Genomic DNA, 17473 nt, shown 5'->3' with positions numbered 1-17473 from the left:
AGGAAATGGGGACTGGAACCCAGGCAGCCTGGCTCCAAAGTCCTGGATCTTAAATACTCCACTCTACCAACTCCCGAAAAGGAGGCAGGAAATACCCAAAACCTTAGTCCTGAGATGTTCGACGAGGCAGCCACTAGCCTGGATGGTTATTTAAATTCAAGCGTAAATTAGCTTAACTTAAACATCTTGCTCCTCAGTCACACTAGCCGTATTTCAAGCGCTCAGCAGGCCCAGGGGGCTGGTGACTCCTTTATCGGGTGGCACAGATTTGGAAATTCATCCCAGCGAAAGGGCTGGGATTTGGAGGCAACAAGGCCGATTCCAGAACCCGTGTCCTAACAGCTTCTTTGTGTGGAGCAGTGGTATGAAAATTACTTGTTACTGCGGGTTGGGTTTTTTCAAGTTTCTAAAACTGCACGAGGAGCTGGCAGGGTCTGGAAAGGAGAGGCTGGCAGAGGCCGGAGGAGGGGGCTGGTGGGGTCGGCCAGGAGGGGGAGGCAGGACACATGGGTTGGGGGGGGCCCGGCTGAGTCCCCGCGGTCTCCTCAGCTGCCGGCGGGACACTGGGGACCCCGAGCCCTGCAGGACAGGCCCCGGAGAGCAGCTCAGCGGGGTTCTGGGGAACTGCCCCGGGCCCTTCTGCAAACATCACAGGCACGATGAGCCCATGGCCTAAATGCAGGCTGCACCTTCGACCTCCACCGGTGTGGCCTGGGCAACCGCACGCCGGGTGCCGTGCTGGAGGCCCCTGTCCAGCTCTGCGCCCTGCGTGACATCCGCCTGTCTGAGTGGTGAGCCAGCCTGAGGGGGGCCGTCAGTGCCCCTTCCCCTTCTGCGAAGGGCCTCACGCCTTGGGCAGCTAGGATGCCACCTTCCTCAGCCGATTGGAACCCCTCATCCCCAGGGAGACCCTGAGCCCTGCTCCCGGGGATGGGGACCCAAACCTCAAACCAGAATCCGGGTCCCTCACAGGCCTCTTGTAAACATCTCCCTGCACTTGATCTTGAGTTGTCTAATTGTTCATCACATGCTACCATTAAAAAAAAAAAATTTCAATGTTTATTTTTGAGAGAGCACGAGTTGGGGAGTGGCAGAGACAAAGGGAGACAGAATCCAAGGGGACTCCAGGCCCTGAGCTGTCAGCACAGAGCCGGACGCGGGGCTGGAACCCACGAACCGTGGGATCATGACCTGAGCCAAAATCAGGAGTCAGACGTTTAAGGGACTGAGCCACCCAGGTGCCCCTGACATGCCAGAATTTTTAAGTTGCCTGCGGACATGATGTTAACAAGCCATATGGAGAGAAAGCATTAACCAGGAACAGTGGCAGTTTGGGAAGCACCCTGTGGTCCATCCCTGCCTTCCTCCCTGACCTGCAACCATCCCAGGTTTTTCTCCCTCTGGTCTGGGCTGGTGGCCTCCGATCCACGTGTCCCCTCTCCCGGGTGTGGCATGTCCGACCAACAGTGACTACGACTTCTGTGGGCCACCCTGCCCGGCCACATGTGCCTGCCTTAACTCCTCAGGGCCCTGCACCCCCTGGCGCACAGCCGGCTGCTTCTGCTACAAGGGTTCTCCCTGGTGGCGGGCATGTGAGTGTCGCACACCGGCCGTGGCCGCCACCTGCAGGGGCGCTACATCTCGGGCACCCAGGTGCCGTCCACGGCCACCCGTGAGCAGAAGTGTCGGTGCCACAGGCCTGGACACCTGTTCGGGTGCCACCCTCATGCCTGTGGGCCCTGAGAGTCGTGCCACAGCCTGGCAGAGCAGCGCACTAGGGGACACTGTGGCTCTCTGGAGACCCCCGCCTGCACACCTTCAGTGGGACCCGGCACCACTTCCAAGGGCCTGGCTGGGAGGTGTTGGCCAGAACATGCTGGCCGCACCCTTGGCCGTCTGGATGGAGGTCAGGCAGCAGGAGCCCTGGGGTGCTACGTGGGCCCACAGGTTCACGTGGACATGGAAGAAAGGCAGCTGTCACTGCCAGTGGGGCAGTTTGGGGTGATCCAGGTAGGCATGACCTAACTCTAGTCCTGGTCTCAGGGAGCCCTGATGACTAATGAGCGTAAATAACAACAGGCTGATGAAATGGTAACCCAGGGGTATCCACTTTGGAGAAGGAGACACTAGGGCTTTGCCGCCCTTTGAACTGGGCAGAGGGTCCCTGCCCCAGCCTTGCACTCCAGGGTCCCGCCAGCTCTGGCTGTGCTACTCCCCACAGGCTGCAGAGCCCAAGGACCTCTGGGAAGTGCCCTTGGATCCTGCACCCCCTCCTGACCCCTTTCCAGAATCTGCTCTGGGAGCCACAACGCCAGGGCTCTCAGTGACCTCATCCCACGTCCATCTTCAGGGGGTGGACCGTGCGGGCAAGGTGCACACAACAAGCCCCACTGCAGGAGGGGGGGGGCGGCCAAGGTGGGCCGAGGCTACAGGGTTGTATCATTATGCAAGACCTCCCTCCTGCCGCGTGGGCCACAGCCGGGGCTGGGAAGACGGGAAGTGGGCCTGGGCAGCCTCTCCTGGGCACCACGTCCTGTCCAGAAACTCTGCGGAATCAAGAATTCTAAAGCCACACCTGGCCTCCGGGGAATTAGGAAGGTCTCTGTGTTGAGGGTAGAACATAGTTCATTTAACAGTTTGGCAGCTGGGAGACATGAGATGTGGGCCTCCATTCACACTCTTGTTCCAGACCCCACGAGTGGGGCAAATGGTCACTGGGCCCACACAAAGAGTGTCAGCCGATGCTCTAACAGGCAATGTGGGGAAGCAATAAAGCGTGGGGTGCTGGGCTTGGAGGCCTGGGTTCCAGCCCCACTGTGCCCTTTGTTAACTATTGACCTTGGCCTAGTGGCTTGGTTTCCCCATCTATGAAATGTGAATACCGTGTGGCATATTCTCTGCTCACCCAGAGCCCTTCTGTGACCAGATGTGTGCGTTTCCCACACCAAGCAATCCTCCAATTCTCTGTGGGCAGCAGCCGAGTGTCCTCTAATTCAGTTCAGCTCTGACACATCTACCTGGAGATGACATCAGACCCCACAGGTTAAGGGCTGACCCGCAGGACTGCCCCCCCGCCCCTTCAGATGCCAGTCGCAAACCTGCTAGGGGGTCACTATGTTTCCTGTCCGCCTTCCTCTGGACAGCATAGGAGTTCTCCAAGCGCAGGGACTTTGTTTATTTTGGTGAAAAAAATAGACACAAACCCCCTGAGAGCACCCTGAGGATGTCAGAGGCGATGCATGCAATTTGTTCTGGAGAAAAATAAGGCCCGGAAGGAGGCCAAAGAGGCCCGTGGAGGCAGGGAGGTAGGGAAGCACAACAGCTTATTCCAAATCACTCAGCAGTTGTGTGACTTTGGGCAAGTCGCTTAACATCTCTGTACCTCAGTTTCCTTGTCTGCAAACGGGGTGATGAAAGTCTCTATCTCATGAGATTGTTGTGACGGATAAAAAAGGTGGTATATGAAAAACAAGCTCCTGGTAACTGCTCAGTTATAGGTAGTTCTTTTTATTGATGAATGATAATAGCCTTGCACAGTTTCTTGCTAACTCAGTTTTCTTCAGTGAATTCAGGAAGAAAATACTAAGGATTAGAAGAGATAATACCTAGAAGGAGACTAGAGCAGGGCCTGGCATACAGTGAGTGCTCCGGAAATGTTATATAAGACAATCCTCATCACCGTCCTTGCCGTTATCATCACCATCAACAGCATCACCTCCTGATGATACCTCCACATTCCCCACTCTGCCCTGATGATCCGTCCTTGGCCTCCTCAACCTGCCCTCTGCTCCCTTAGTCATCTTCTGGTTGGAAACATTCCAGAACAGTAATGCTTGGCTAATTATTAGCCCCCATCTGTGTTCTTCCAGATCTGGCCTGCCATCCCACCATCCATTATGAGCTCTGCGGTTCCTCACGTGTCCCAGCTCTTGCACTCGGCCTGCCCTGCCCGACAGCTACCTGACGCCATGCCAGGAGGGCTGCTAGTGTGATACGGGCTTCGTGCTCAAGCAGCACTGACTGCGTGCCCCCATCCAGGGCGGCCGTTCCATGGGAGGCAGGTACCACCCGGCCAGGGAGGACTTCTGGGCTGGGGAGTGTTGTGAGCAATTCTGCCACTGCCCACCCACACCATGTGCTCCTTCCCTTCCTCCTGCAGGCCTGGGCAGAAGCGTGGGACCCCGAGAGGTGCCTTCGGGCGCCACCCACTCTTCCCTGGCACCTGCCAGGCATGTGGGCACTCTCACACTGCCACCTTCGATATGAGGACTGGTGAGCTCCCAGGCACTTGTTCTTCTGTCTTTGCCAAGTCCTGTGGCTCCTCTGGCTCATTGCCCTTTTTCAAGGTGGAACTTGCGAAGGAAAACAGGTCCTTCTCCAGATGTCTACGCAGGTGCAGGGGCTGAGATTTGTCCACAAGAGAAATACTTGACCTGGCCAAGGTAAGCACTTAATGGCTTCTAGAGACACTTGGACCGATTGAAGCTAAGAGAAATGCTTGGCTCCAACTAAGTAAAAATCATGTGACATGTCCCAGTGGAATCACAGTGATTCTGGGCCCACGGAGTTTCCCTGTGTACTAGTCTGATTGTCGTTAATCACAAATAGCAGGAAACGTCGCTAAAATGAACTCAAACAAGTCAGGTTTTTAGATTCACGACTGAAAATTCCAGAGGGAGATCGGGCGTGATTTGATCAGGGCGCAGATTGTTTTCTCAGCATTTCTCCTAGTTTGTGGGTCCTCTACGGTGCTAGCATTGTCCTCCGGTTGGCTTTTCTTGTGGTGGCAAAATGACCGCAATTTCCAGGCCTCCGGTGTGCATTTCTCACCATCCAAAGCAAAACCCAAATCTCTTTATCCCTCAATTACTAAACAAAATTCTGTGCTTCACTTTGATTGGACCCCACTGAAGCAATCCTTGTGGCCCAAAGACTGCCTTAGCCTGTCTGGTCCTATCTCAGGAGCTGTAGGTGGGAGAGACCCCCCCACCCCCCACCCCCCAGCCCTCACAGCTGCTCATTGCTGGGAGAAGGGCTAAATGCGAGCCCAATCCCAGGGGGCTCATGTCCTCAAACCGGTATTTCTTGTTGCAAGGGTCTCTAAAAAATGTAAATGCCCTGGAAGATCTCCCCTCAGAGACCTGAAAATTTTATCTGGAACCCACAGGGGTGGATGTGTTTTCCACGCCTGAGGGCCCCTGCCGACAAGAGTTCCATTGTTGGCTGTTGGAAAACACACAGCCCTGCCCCTTCCACCCCACCCCCTTCCAGGAAGGGAACCGGCTTTCAGAATTAGTCACGCTGCCAGCATCCCACACAACAACCCCATTGAATCCAAAGGGCAGTCCTGCAGGGTGAGTGCTATTCTTATCCTAATTTACAGAGAGGGAAACTGAGGCCCAGAGAGGGAGACTCGCTTGCCTGATGTCACATGGTGAGAAAGGGGCGGAGCTAGGATGTGAACTGAGGCTCTCTGGCCCGAAGTTCCTTCCCTCTCCACCTGTGGGCCTACTGTGTGCCTCCACAGTGTGATCTACTTAAGGAAGGCAGGCCACTTGATTCATCTGCTATGAGGCCTGGGATACAGTGACTCCCAAGAATGGTTCTCATTCAGTCACTCAACAAATATTTCTCAGGCACCTACTATGTGCCAGGCCCTGTGCTTCTGGGGACACAGAGGGAATGGAACAGTTAAGGTCCCTCTTTCCTGGTCTGACAGTCCAGAGGGGAAAGAGTCAATAAATATAACCAGTAAGTGTGTAATTATACTCTGTGTCAGGAGGTGATAGGTGTTCATGCTTCGGGGGGGAAAAAAGAGAATAGGGTGGAGTGAGCGGTTTCCAGGTGGCAGTCGTAGTTGTAACTCTGGCGACCAAGGAAAGCCTCATCAAGAATGTGATGTTTGAGCAAAGCCCTGAAGAAAGGAGATGAAGGAGGGACCCAAGCGCACATCGGCAGGAACAGTGAATCTGCTGGTGGGAACCCAGGATGCAAATGTCTGGAGGCTGGGAAGGTGCCCGGTGTGCTGGAGGACCAGCGGGGAGGCCAGTGTGGCCGGAGCCCAGTGAGCAAGGGAGGGAGGGGTTGAGGGGGAGGAGATGGTGAGGTCGGAGATGCCAGGGGACCAGACAGGGGAGTGACGTATGGGTCGTGGGTCATGGTGAGGACTTTGCTTTCGCCAGGAGAGAGGTGCGGCCAGGGGAGGACTCTGAGCCGGGAGGGCCCTGACCTGACTCAGGGGTTCGCAGGCTCCCTCTGGCTGTGGGCGAGGAGCAGACTGAGGGCAGGCAAGAGAGCAGGGGACCCAGGGAGGGGCTGCTGTGGTGTCCAGAACAGGGAGGATGGAGGCCGGGCCTGGGCAGGGACAGTGGGGGAGAAATGGTTGGTTCCGGAAATATTCTTTGTGGTCTAATTCTCTTTTCTAACCTGCTGTCTGCTCTTAGGAACTTCACATTTACACGGGGCCCTGTTGTCTTTTTGCCACCCCCTCCCTCCCCCCATCCCACAACACACACATACACACGGGTGTGGAACCAGACGACCTGGCCTGGAATCCAGACTTTGTCCCTTAATTAACTGTGTCCCTTGAGGCTGAGTGACAGCCCCTCGTTGCCACACTTGCCTCCCACTGGGAGAGTAATGCCTGCCTAGCAGTCCCGCAACAGAGTCTGGACCGTTCTCTGAAAACAGAGGGAGAGAGTTAGCAACAGTTGGTAAATGACACGGGGACATGCAGGGGTGCGGAGGTGGTCCTCGCCGGGTGCGGCAGCACCTCTGTAGACACCGAGGTGCGGGGGCGGGGGGAGGGGATGGGAATACTGAGATGTCAGGGGCCCCTGTGGCCAGCTGCCGGGTCAGCGCCTTCCCGTGGCCACTGGTGCCAGCCATCCGACCTCCGGGAACCGCAGACTCATTTCCCTGTCTCTGCGGCCAGGCGGGCCCTCGGGGACCCCAGCGGGCGGGGCCGGGCAGCCAGGACGGGGTAAGGCACCCACAGTTAGGGAGGAACAGAGCCGGGCACGCAGGGGACGGGGACGAGGCAAACCATCCAAGCTATGGAAAGGGAAGACATTGCAGGAGGACACAAATAGCACACATGCTTTTATCTACAAAGAAACAAATGTTTATACATAACATTCACTATATACTATGTGCTATATGCACGAAGACACAGCCTCTCAGTCCGATTCAGTTCTGTTCCTTTAGGGGCGCCTGGGCGGATCAGGTGGTTAAGCCGACTTCAGCTCGGGTCATGATCTCCCGGTTTGGGAGTTTAAGCCCCTTGTCGGGCTCTGTGCTGACAGCTCGGAGCCTGGAGCCTGCTTCGGGTTCTGTGTCTCCCTCTCTGTGTCCCTCCCCGCCTCGTTCTCTCATTCTCTCTTTCAAAAACAAGCAAATAAACGTTAAAGAAAAATTTCGTGTCTAAGTTTACAATTTTTATTCATTTTCCCCAACTTTTATTTTGAATGTTTGTAACGACAGGAGTGTTACGGAGAGAGTACGACAAACCCAGGTACCCTTCGTGGAGATCCACCAAGTGTTAATAAATATTTTGCCTCATCTGCTTTCACTCCGTATGTCGGTACCCTAGTTGTTTTCTGCGTCTCCTGCATCTCAGACCTCTTCTCCTGTTCTCCCGCCCCCCCTGGAGCAGGCCTGCTTGTGAAAGACTCCTCAACGCCTTTCCAGGAGGAAGTCACAAAGCACGACCAAGCTCTTCTTTGCTTTTGCCTTTTCTCCTCGCCCTGGGCAGATTCGGGATGACAGTTCAGGGGTCCTTCCTGCATCAACCACGCCTGATCCATCCTGGGCTGCCTCTGTCCAGGGTCTGTGCTGTAATGGTGGCCCCGAAGGCGGAAGCAGGTCTGAGATGGGAGGTGGGTGTCCCTCTCCTACATACTTTCCCGTGAAGCCTCAAACCAGGGGGATATGGGGCCTGGGTCACCCCGGAGAGATGGACCGGCCCCTCCAGCCCCGGCTGCCAAGTGGGAATGTGGGCCCAGTTAGGCCATGTCTCCCACGAGAAGCTGGAAATGCAGCTTATTGTGTTGGAAACATCCGGATCTTTAAATGTCAGCAAATGTTAGTTTTTGCAACACTTTGGGAACCAAAGGAAACATGTACAACCGTTGGGCTTGGGCCCTCCTGAACATCAGAAGCAAATGGCAAAACCAACATTAATAAAGCTGCTTACCACCCCGTGGCTTTGATTTTTTACTTTCATTCGGCATTCCTGAAAACCTTGTGATGTTCAGAAGCTATGTATAGGTTTGATTTTTCTCATGTTGCAAGAATTCCTAGGGTACTGAGAAATCACAGCCAATCACAGCTTCAGCAGACTCTGTAGGGCCAAGTGATGTCAAAAGCAAAATGAAGGGGAAATGTTTCGGATGACTTTTTTCTCTCTATAAAAATAAATATAACACATATTTACTTATAAAAGATTATATAAACATACATTTATATGTATGTATTACATACATACATGAGAGAGAGAGAGAGAGACTTTAGATATGATTGAAGTCAAGTTGGCCTAGAAGACACCCCAAAAGAGATCCAACCCCCAATAGGATGCAAGGAGCTGCACCCACTACTGACCCCCCCCACCCCCGCGAGTGTCAGTGTTTGCACCTTCACGCATCCACATGGGGGCCTCAGGTCAGAAGCCCCAGCCTCAGGCCAACACACGCATGGATATGGCACGTTCTGGTCCAACCCTAGGGGGAAGTTATGGTCGGCCTGGGCTGGGTAAAACCCCATAAACGTCTGTATATCTGAATGCAAGGCCACCATGATGAAAGATTCAGGAAATAAAGCTGGCAGAAGTTGATTCTCCAGGCGGAAGCCAGTCCTTAGACGTGATGTGTTTTGTTGGACTTCTGTAATTTTTTAAACCTGCATAATTTTTTATTTATTTCACTTAAATTTACTTTCTTAACGTTTATTTATTTTTGAGACAGAGAGAGACAGAGCATGAACGGGGGAGGGTCAGAGAGAGAGGGAGACACAGAATCTGAAACAGGCTCCAGGCTCTGAGCCGTCAGCACAGAGCCCGACGCGGGGCTCGAACTCACGGACCGTGAGATCATGACCCGAGCTGAAGTCGGCCGCTCAACCGACCTGCATAATTTTTAAAAAATCTGACCCAACTTTTTTTAGCAAGTAATCTCTACACCCAGCGTCGGGCTCGAACCCACGACCCTAAGATCAAGAATCACTTGTTCTACCCACTGAGCCAGCTAGGTGCCCCCGAGGCAACTTTTAATATTGGGAATTCTGTATAAAGATTCAGGTTTCTGACACTGATGGAACATATAGCAGCAATTGGCTGGGACTGTGTAGACACTATCCTTTAATACTTTTAATTAGACTTTTTTTGAAGTAGGGTATTTTACGAATATAAAATCCCAAAGGTACAAGAGGGAGTCTCCCTCCGCCCCACCCCCTAGCCTCTCACCCCTCCTCCCCAGGAGCAACCACGGGTGTCAGCCTCCAAAGATACCTCATTCATGAACAAGGGTATGCATTCTTCCCTCCTTCACAAATGGTAGCATATTCTATACATCCTGCTGTTTTTCCCTCAGCGAGGAAACGGTTTGGGAGACACTTCCGTCTCTCTCCATGTGGCTGCCTTTTAAACAGGACAGTAGTTCTCCCACTTGCCGGGTGGCCAGCGTGCCATACGGTCTCCTGCCTGTCCTGCTTCACTCGTTCACGATTCTTGCAGGGTCCCTTTGGCAACTGAGCGCAGGTGAAGGACACCCCAGCTACCGCGGAGCGCTCGCCCCTTCTCGCCTTCGGATGCCTGCAGTTCTTGGACTTCCCAGCAGAGGGAGACACCACTCAACTCCCAAGACCATCAAAGGGGTCTTCCCAGGGACACCGTAATTTGAAATGTCTGAGCAAGAGATGCTATCTTCCCCCAGACAAAGACCCCCTTAGCTGGACCGGGATCCTCCCCGGCAGGCCCCCCTTAACACTGCTTCTGTCTCCCCCTGAACTTCCCACTTGAACGAGATCCGCCCTGAGTGCCTCCTCCACTCCCTGAAGGGACTGGTCCCTTCTTAACGGGAGTCGGGGGAGGCCGTGTCCTGGTCTAGGGCCTGGGGTTGAAAAATGGCCTGAGGGAGCCACATAAAGAAAGCATGTGTCTGGGTGTGCCTCCCTGTTAGGAAGTGGGGGGTCCTTTCTCCCTGGCCTGGGCAGACAACCCCCAGCAGAGCCTTGACCTCGGAAGCCCCCTTTCCCCGTCCTGTGCTCCACACTCTCCCTGGCCTGGCTCCCGCAGCCCTCCTCTCCACCCCCGAGATGGTGTTGGGGGTCGCCCAGAGTCCAGCTGGTGGCCAGTGCAGGGCCACCCTTTCCTGGCCCTGCCCCTCCCCGTGACCCCAATCCTCTGCCAGCCACTCAAAGGCGCCTTGTTCTCCATCCAGCCCCCGGACAAAAGTCCCTCTGTCTAAAAAGGCAGAGAATTGGGGGGAGGGGGCACCCCAACGAGGACCGTGTGGGGGCCCACACAGACCCCAGCCAGAAGGAATGCCACGAGGAGGAGGGGCAGGAGAGGGAGGAGGGAGCGGAAGGAAGCCTTGCACAGTGCAATGGCCTTATCCGGAGTGGGAGGCAGCCTCCACCCCAACACCCACTGCGTAGACCCGGGCATCTGACTCCCTGCGCCCTTGGGAAGGTCTGAGCTAGGAAGGTCTGCTTGGTGCTCAGAAACCAGTTCCCAGGCTCTCTCGGGCATGATGGACGTGACGGGGAAGAGGCCATGGTCTAAAGCCCAACAGCCCCCACCCCGCCCCCACCCCCACCTCATGACCTTGGTCACATCAGCATCTTCTGCTGGCCCTCGAATTGTCAAAAGCGACAAGTGGTCTGGAAGGGGACTCTAGCTCTCCTGCGATTGCCTGCAAGCACAGCACACAATCTTAAGTAAAAGAAATTAGATTAGGACCCCAGTGCAGGGCCTTCCCCCACCGTCCTGCAGGACGGGAGCTCTGCGTTTAAAGACCCCAACCTTCTTCCTGTCAGGTGCTTTTCACAGGGGCAAGAGATTAAAGAAAACCCCTCCCCTGATGTGAGGGGCAGAATTCCAGCCCATCCTATTCTCCCTTTGCCGCACCTGAGGCTGCTGTGAACTTGGGGACCGCAGGGAGCTCCCCGGCATTAGAGGTAGGGGAGAAGGGTGTGGGAGCTGTCTCTTTAAGAGCAGGAATGGGGTGAGAGAGCCCCTGAGCTTTAGGGAGTCCAACTTGTTCTCTACCTGCCCAGGTTTGCTTAGGGCGGGGCAGCTGCGGATAAAGGCAGGACTCAGGCTCAGCAGCCCCATTCTCTCCCTTCTCTCCTGGAACTTTCCAAGCAGCCTGGGGAGCCACACAGGTGAGCGGCTGGGGTCCCCTCCTTCCAACAGCCTCTTGGCTCTGCGCCCAAACTATCCCCGCCCCTCCCTCCACTTACCTCTGTTAAAGACTCTAGAACCTCCCTTCAAGAATCTTTTCCGGGGGGGGCAAGGGGGCAGCAGATTAGAGAAAGCCCCTTCCATTAACGTGATCCCCGCCCCCCATCATTCTCCCTTCGGGGGGCTGGGTGAGCCAGCTGGGATGAGGGTAAGGCCCACACGTGGGATCGGGGTGACTGGGTAGATCGGGGGTAACTGAGTTGACCAGAAGCATCTGGATTAGGGGTATCTGGGTGGATAGGGTTGCAGAGGGGTGCCGGGGTGGACTGGAGTGGCCACCATCATGGCGGAACAGAGAGGATAGCACAAGGCGGCTGGTAGAAACGGCTCTGGACCCCGTGTTGGGCCCGCAGGGCGGGAAAGGAGCAGAGAGGGGTGGGGAGAGCCTCCACCTACAGGCCGTCCTCCTCTCCGAGCCTTCACACTGACACCAACCAGTTCGGGAGCAGCTCACAAGCCTCTTCCAACAACAGTCTGGGCGGGTGCCCAGACACCAGCTCCCAGCGGCCTGCACCCTGGGAGGGCCAGGCCGGAAATGTCGCCCAGGGGCTGGGGCGCCGCTAGGATCCCTCATCCATCCCCCCTGTGCCAGGGATGCTGAGAGGTGCCCGAGACGGGGAGAAACAGAGCCCTCGCGGCCAGGGGGACGTGGTGAATTCCATGGACAGAGGCTTCAGAGCTGGGACTCTGGGTCCTGGGGGACGGCATGCAGCATTAAGCTGAGTTAGCAGGGGTTACGGGGTTGTGACAGCAACGGGAGGGTAACCACAGTGCCAACTTCATCAAGCCGCGAAGATTATGTAAGTGAATAAATGCAAAGAACGGAAACAGTGCCTGGCATGGGGTAAACAATTAAGCATTAGCTCTTTTTTTTTTTTTTCAACTTTGTTTATTTATTTGGGGGGGAAGGGGCAGAGAGAGAGAGAGAAATTCCTGAGCAGGCTCTGTGTTGTCAGCCCAGAGCCCCATGCGGGGCTTGAACTCACCAACCGCGAGATCATGACGTGAGCCGGAATCAAGAGTCGGACGCTTAACCGGCTGAGCCACCCAGGCCCCCAGCCAGCACTAGCTCTTATTACTAGTATTAGCATCATCTCGGGGTGACGAAGCCTCGCCAGGTAGCTTGGTGAGGACCCACGGGCCGTCCTGCCCACACACCCACTCCAGCTCTTCTCCCCAAACGTGTGGGGCCCTAAATGCCATAGCAATGCTTCCCAAAGCCACAGACCCCCTTCCTGCAAGAAATGGGCGCTCAGACTAAAACCATGAGTCCACCATGAAGGACGAACGGCTGGGAGGATTCCCAGGACCCGAGTGCACAGGACCGGGGAGGAGTCTGGGCAAGAAACAGAAAGGAACACGGAGTGGGGTTTCCATGGTATGGAGAGACAGGCTCGCTCTCTTTAGCTGTGGAAGGGAGTCGCGGGGACGCAGCAGGGAAGGTCAAAAGGCTTTTCGCCAGGCTTAGGGAGGGCATGTGTTTTGCGATCGGTGAAATGGAGAGAATAGAAGAGATCGCCTCCGGGGTTTCCGGCAGTCGGGGGGGGGGGGGGGGGGGGAGGGGTGGCGGTGAAATGGGTGAACACACAGCAAGGTCACGGGCAGTGCCCAGCACAGGGTGGGTCAGAGGACGTGTTAGCTCTTGCTATCAACGTTTTGACAGTGGGTGCTTGTGGCAGTGGGGCAGGGGCAGGGAGGGGGCCGGGCGACGCACGGGGGCTTATCTCGGGCACTGAGGATACGGGGAGGGTGGGCTGATGCCAGACGAGGAAGGGGATGGGGGGGTTCTTCTTGCTGAGCAGGCCTATCTGGGGAGGGAGGAAATAATGCTGTTAGGGCCTGACAGAGCCTGGGGCCGGGGCAGGGACTGGGGCAGAAACGAGGTGGGGGGCAGAAGATGGGCCTGGGGCTGCAGCCAGATGACTCGTCTCTGCTCTGTGCCCCACGCCCGCCCCAGCCTCCGGTTCTCCCTTGCCCACGCCTCGCCCCGAGCCGCCTGAGGAGCCGGCCGGGCCCCGGCCCTGGCCCAGCCCGAGGTCTGCAGAGTCTGGGCAGGGCAGGCAGGCTCCGAGCTGTCCTGTGGCAGACACACCCGGGAACCGGGCCTCTTGCCACCTGGCTCCCAACGTCCCGTTTCCCAAAACACCCCGAGGCCCTGAGAGTCCTGAGTGACGAGCAGCCTCTGCAGAGCCAGGCTGCTTTAAGTCCCGCTCCCCGCCGGGCTGACCCTACGCACCGATTTCCAGCTTTCAGTTTCTCAGTTTCCCCATCCGTAAGATGGGGATAACGGCAGGCAGCACCTCCCTCATTTGGTCGCCAGGGCAACTCGCTTCAGGCCCCAAGTTTGTGTCCAGTGAGTTGTTACTGTGGTCCCTCGCCAGGTCCGCGTCGTCACCCACCCCCCCTGCACTTACCTCCCAGCCAGTGAGTGGGTTTTAATGCCAGCCTTCCTGCCCTGGGGCGAGCTGCGTACCCCGGGTGGGGGCAGAGTAGGAGAGGATTGGGAACCAGAGGCACCTGTCTGGCAGCCCGCAGCCCTGCTCAAGTTGGACCCTCCCCGTCCGTCCCCACCCCTCCAGGCCAGCTGGACGCGGACATGCGAGAGGCGACCCTAAGCCTGCTCATCCTCCTGATAGGTGAGTACCCATCCCCGGGACTGCCTTTTCCCCAAACCCCTCTGTTGAGTGGTGGCCAAGTTCCACGTGTCCCTCTCATGCTTTCTGCCTCCCTTGTGGGGTAGGGACTACCAGGACAGCATCTCCTTGAGGGTAAGAAGTGCCACACTGGTGACTTCAAGGGACACACAAAGACAGGACCTCTTAAAGCAGAGGCTCACACAGCTACAAAGTCACCCTCTCGAGGGAGGAGAAGGCTCAGCCCTGTGTACTGTGTCTTTAACACCTCCCTAACACTAGTACAAGAGATGACTGGGAGCTTCATGCATGCGGCAGTTACGGAAATCCTTTGTGCCTCAGTTTCCCCAGTGTAAAAATGGAGACAATGGTATGCACTTAATAGTCATTTCACAAGTTAGTGCTTGAAAAGCAGTTAGATGGGGTGCCTGGGGGGCTCAGTCGGTTAAGCGTCCGACTTCAGCTCAGGTCATGATCTCGCGGTCCGTGAGTTCGAGCCCCGCATCGGGCTCTGTGCTGGCAGCTCAGAGCCTGGAGCCTGCTTTCGATTCTGTGTCTCCCTCTCTCTCTCTGCCCCTCCCCTGCTCATGCTCTGTCTCTCTCTCTGTCAAAAATAAATAAACATTAAAAAAATTTTTTTTTTAAAAGAAAGAAAGAGAAGCAGTTAGAACAGGGCCCAGGGCAGAGTAAGCACATTGCATTTGTGCTTTAAATATAATTAAAAATTGTTAATCTCCTTTTCACAAAGAAAGAACAGAGCTTAGGCCCAGAGCTCAGGTGGCCCCCTGCTTCTAGCCCGAATGTAATCCTAGTCCTTTGCTTTTCTGGTATTTTTTTTATCCCTCACATCGGGCAAGATTGGCATTCCATCCAGGGTAGTAATAGAAAGCTGCACTTTTGAGTAAAGTGTGTTACGTTTATAATTAGTGATCTGCTTTAAAAGGAAGTGGCGAGCAAACACCAGAACAGGTGGGGTGTGGATGAGGCTGTGAGAATGACCGGGAACCGATGCCATCTGGCATCTTGATAAGTTGATAAGAGTGTCGCTCCACGGGGCACTGGGCGGCTCAGCCAGCTAAGCGTTCGACTTCAGCTCAGGTTAGGATCTCGCAGTTCATGAGTTCGAGCCCTGCATCGGGCTCGCTGCTCTCAGCACAGAGCCAGCCTCTGATCATCTGTCTCCCTCTCTCTGTCCCTCCCCTGTTCATGTCTCTCTCTCTCTCTCAAAAATAAACATAAAAAAAAATAAAATAAAAAAAAAGAACGTTGTTCCATTTCTGCAGGAGGCGTGGATTAACCGGTGTCTGGAACACATCAGGCCAAAGAGTGGCCTAAAGCCGCCCAGATTAAAACCTATTTTAGGAGGCAACGTGCTGGCAGGGCTCACAGGCTTGGGGCTCGGGGGCAAGTCCACACCTCCGAGGTGAGAGGTGCAGGGGCAGCCAGTGGGGGCCGGACGCCTGTGCCCGCAGGAGGGGAACTGTCTGCCAGGGGACCCCATCTCGAGGCCCCTGAGGCTCTGTGGCTCTGCCCGGCAGTTTACTGAGGCTGGCACCGCCATCCCCTGTCCTTCCCGCTTCTCCCAGCAGGCCTGCCTGCCCTGGACGCCAACGACCCAGAAGGTGAGTCAGACTGGACCCTTCCACCAGGCTCACCCCCAAATTCCGCCCCCCCCCCCCCGCACCCCTGCCTCTTGGCTGTTGTCCTGGATTCACATTCTTTTTTCTTCTCTTGCAGATAAAAACAGTCCTTTCTACTATGGTGAGAGCTTGCACCCCTCTCTCCGGAGCCTCCCCACCCCCACCTACTATTTTGTGCCAAGGGGCCCACCTAGGTTGGGTGAGGGTCTGATGTGGGCGAAACAAGGGTGAGGATAGGAAGGGGCGAGGAGTGGGGCACTGAACAGTCAACACCATAGAATGAAGGAATAAAGGAATGAGCGAGGCCAATCTGGTCCCTGCGAAGGTTCTCTTCCGGCAGGACAGACACACAGGAAGGCAGGACAGTTCACAGGAAGCCGTTGTTAGGGTTCAAATCAACGGCAGGGGGAAGGGCTGTCTTGCAAAAATTGCCTGAAGGAGGCGAGCTATGCGGTGGCCTCCCCGCCGTCTCTCAGGCACGGCAGACACACTCCAGACCTCCAGACCTTTGTACCTTCCGATCCCTTCGCCACGGCCCCCTGCCTCACCTCCCCGGGTCTCTGCTCGGAGAAGCCTTCCCTGACCACGCTGGGCCTCTGACTTTTTGTCCCCTGGCCCTGCTTCTTTGTCTTCAGAAAGCTTATCTTCACCTGACCTTCCATTGAATCTCTTATCGCTTGTTTGTGTGTAAAGGGGAATGTGAGCACAGGAGGGCTGGGGGGCCATCTGTTCACTCTGTATCCCCGGCTCCCTGCCCGCCATAGGTGCCCAATACCTACTTGTTGGATAGATGGGGGTTTGATGGAGGGGCAGGCACTGACGACCCCCTCCGGGTTTCTCCTAGACTGGCACAGACTCCGGATCGGCGGACTCATCTGTGCTGGGGTTCTGTGCACCATCGGCATCATCGTCCTCATGAGTGAGTGGGGACGCTGGTGGCCGGGCTGGCAGGGCAGGGCTGTGGGCCCGGGTCCTCTCTCCCAACCGTCCCCTCTCTCCCCAACAGGTGGGAAATGCAAGTGCAAGTTCAGCCAGAAGCCCAGGTAAGACGGGTTTCCCGTGTGCCCGGCTCACGCTGAACAGACACCTTTCACTGGTGGAAGGAACTAAATCTCGCAGAGAGTGGCCTCCCGGCGCTGCCCTGGAGAATTCACGCCACTAAGATTTTGCCAGGTTTATTCTTCAGAGCTGATCATCTTCAGAGGGCCCCAAATCCTGAAAAGCTTTGGTCCCTGGAATGTTACAACCAGCATTGGAAAAATAGCCAGGAAGCTGTCAGGGCAAGCTGAGAATCTTCTAGCCTTGAGAGGGCAAGGGCGTGGATACTGATTTCACCACTTTTCTCTCCCTAGTCACCATCCAGGGGACGCCCCTCCTCTCATCACTCCAGGTAAGACAGGACCAGCATGGGGTGAGGGGAACACAGGATGCGAGGGGTGGGTGAGTGTGCACGTGTGTGCACGTGCCTTGGGGAGAAAACTCCACGTGCATTCACAAGCTGACCTGTCATCTCTCCCAGGCTCTGCCCATAACTGTTGAGGATGGATCAACCAAAAGGACATGGACGTCCCTTCTCTTCCCCCAAGTCTTGGCTCTGCATGGGAGCCTGGACTCCAGGATGGAAGTCTCCCTCCTCTCCTCAGACCGCCTTGCCAGGGTCTCATCTCACCTCTCACTGGGGGTGGGGGTGGGGTGTCTTTCTGTTCAATTTTTAATCTAAAAGTTGATCTTGACTCCTGCCC

At 55.8% G+C, this 17473-nt stretch overlaps 1 protein-coding gene across 3 annotated transcripts; it reads left to right on the top strand.

Annotated features, from left to right (window-relative positions):
* Nucleotides 1–11287: 11287 nt before the first annotated feature.
* Nucleotides 11288–17473, top strand: LOC125918519 (FXYD domain-containing ion transport regulator 3). 3 transcript variants are annotated; one of them, XM_049624508.1, is made up of 8 exons: nucleotides 11310–11379; nucleotides 14038–14094; nucleotides 15681–15713; nucleotides 15829–15852; nucleotides 16576–16650; nucleotides 16738–16774; nucleotides 17084–17121; nucleotides 17251–17473. In XM_049624508.1, the coding sequence occupies exons 2-8, from the start codon at nucleotides 14055–14057 to the stop codon at nucleotides 17268–17270; spliced, it is 267 nt and encodes an 88-aa protein (XP_049480465.1). In that variant the 5' UTR covers nucleotides 11310–11379; nucleotides 14038–14054; the 3' UTR covers nucleotides 17271–17473. The 3 variants fall into 3 exon arrangements, with proteins under 3 accessions (XP_049480466.1, XP_049480465.1, XP_049480464.1); XM_049624507.1 differs by having other exon boundaries at nucleotides 15678–15713; XM_049624509.1 differs by having other exon boundaries at nucleotides 11288–11379; nucleotides 16576–16774.

This window comes from Panthera uncia, unplaced genomic scaffold (genome assembly GCF_023721935.1).
Source record: "Panthera uncia isolate 11264 unplaced genomic scaffold, Puncia_PCG_1.0 HiC_scaffold_94, whole genome shotgun sequence".
Taxonomy (NCBI): Eukaryota; Metazoa; Chordata; class Mammalia; order Carnivora; family Felidae; genus Panthera; species Panthera uncia.
This window is presented reverse-complemented; position numbering and strand designations above follow the sequence as displayed.

Excerpts from the sequence above, each read along its gene's own strand:
- LOC125918519 (XM_049624509.1), top strand. The coding sequence starts at position 14,055 with ATGCGAGAGGCGACCCTAAGCCTGCTCATCCTCCTGATAG. Across the intron at positions 14,095-15,680 it reads CCTGCTCATCCTCCTGATAG|GCCTGCCTGCCCTGGACGCC; the intron begins GTGAGTACCCAT and ends TTCTCCCAGCAG. Across the intron at positions 17,122-17,250 it reads CCCTCCTCTCATCACTCCAG|GCTCTGCCCATAACTGTTGA; the intron begins GTAAGACAGGAC and ends CATCTCTCCCAG.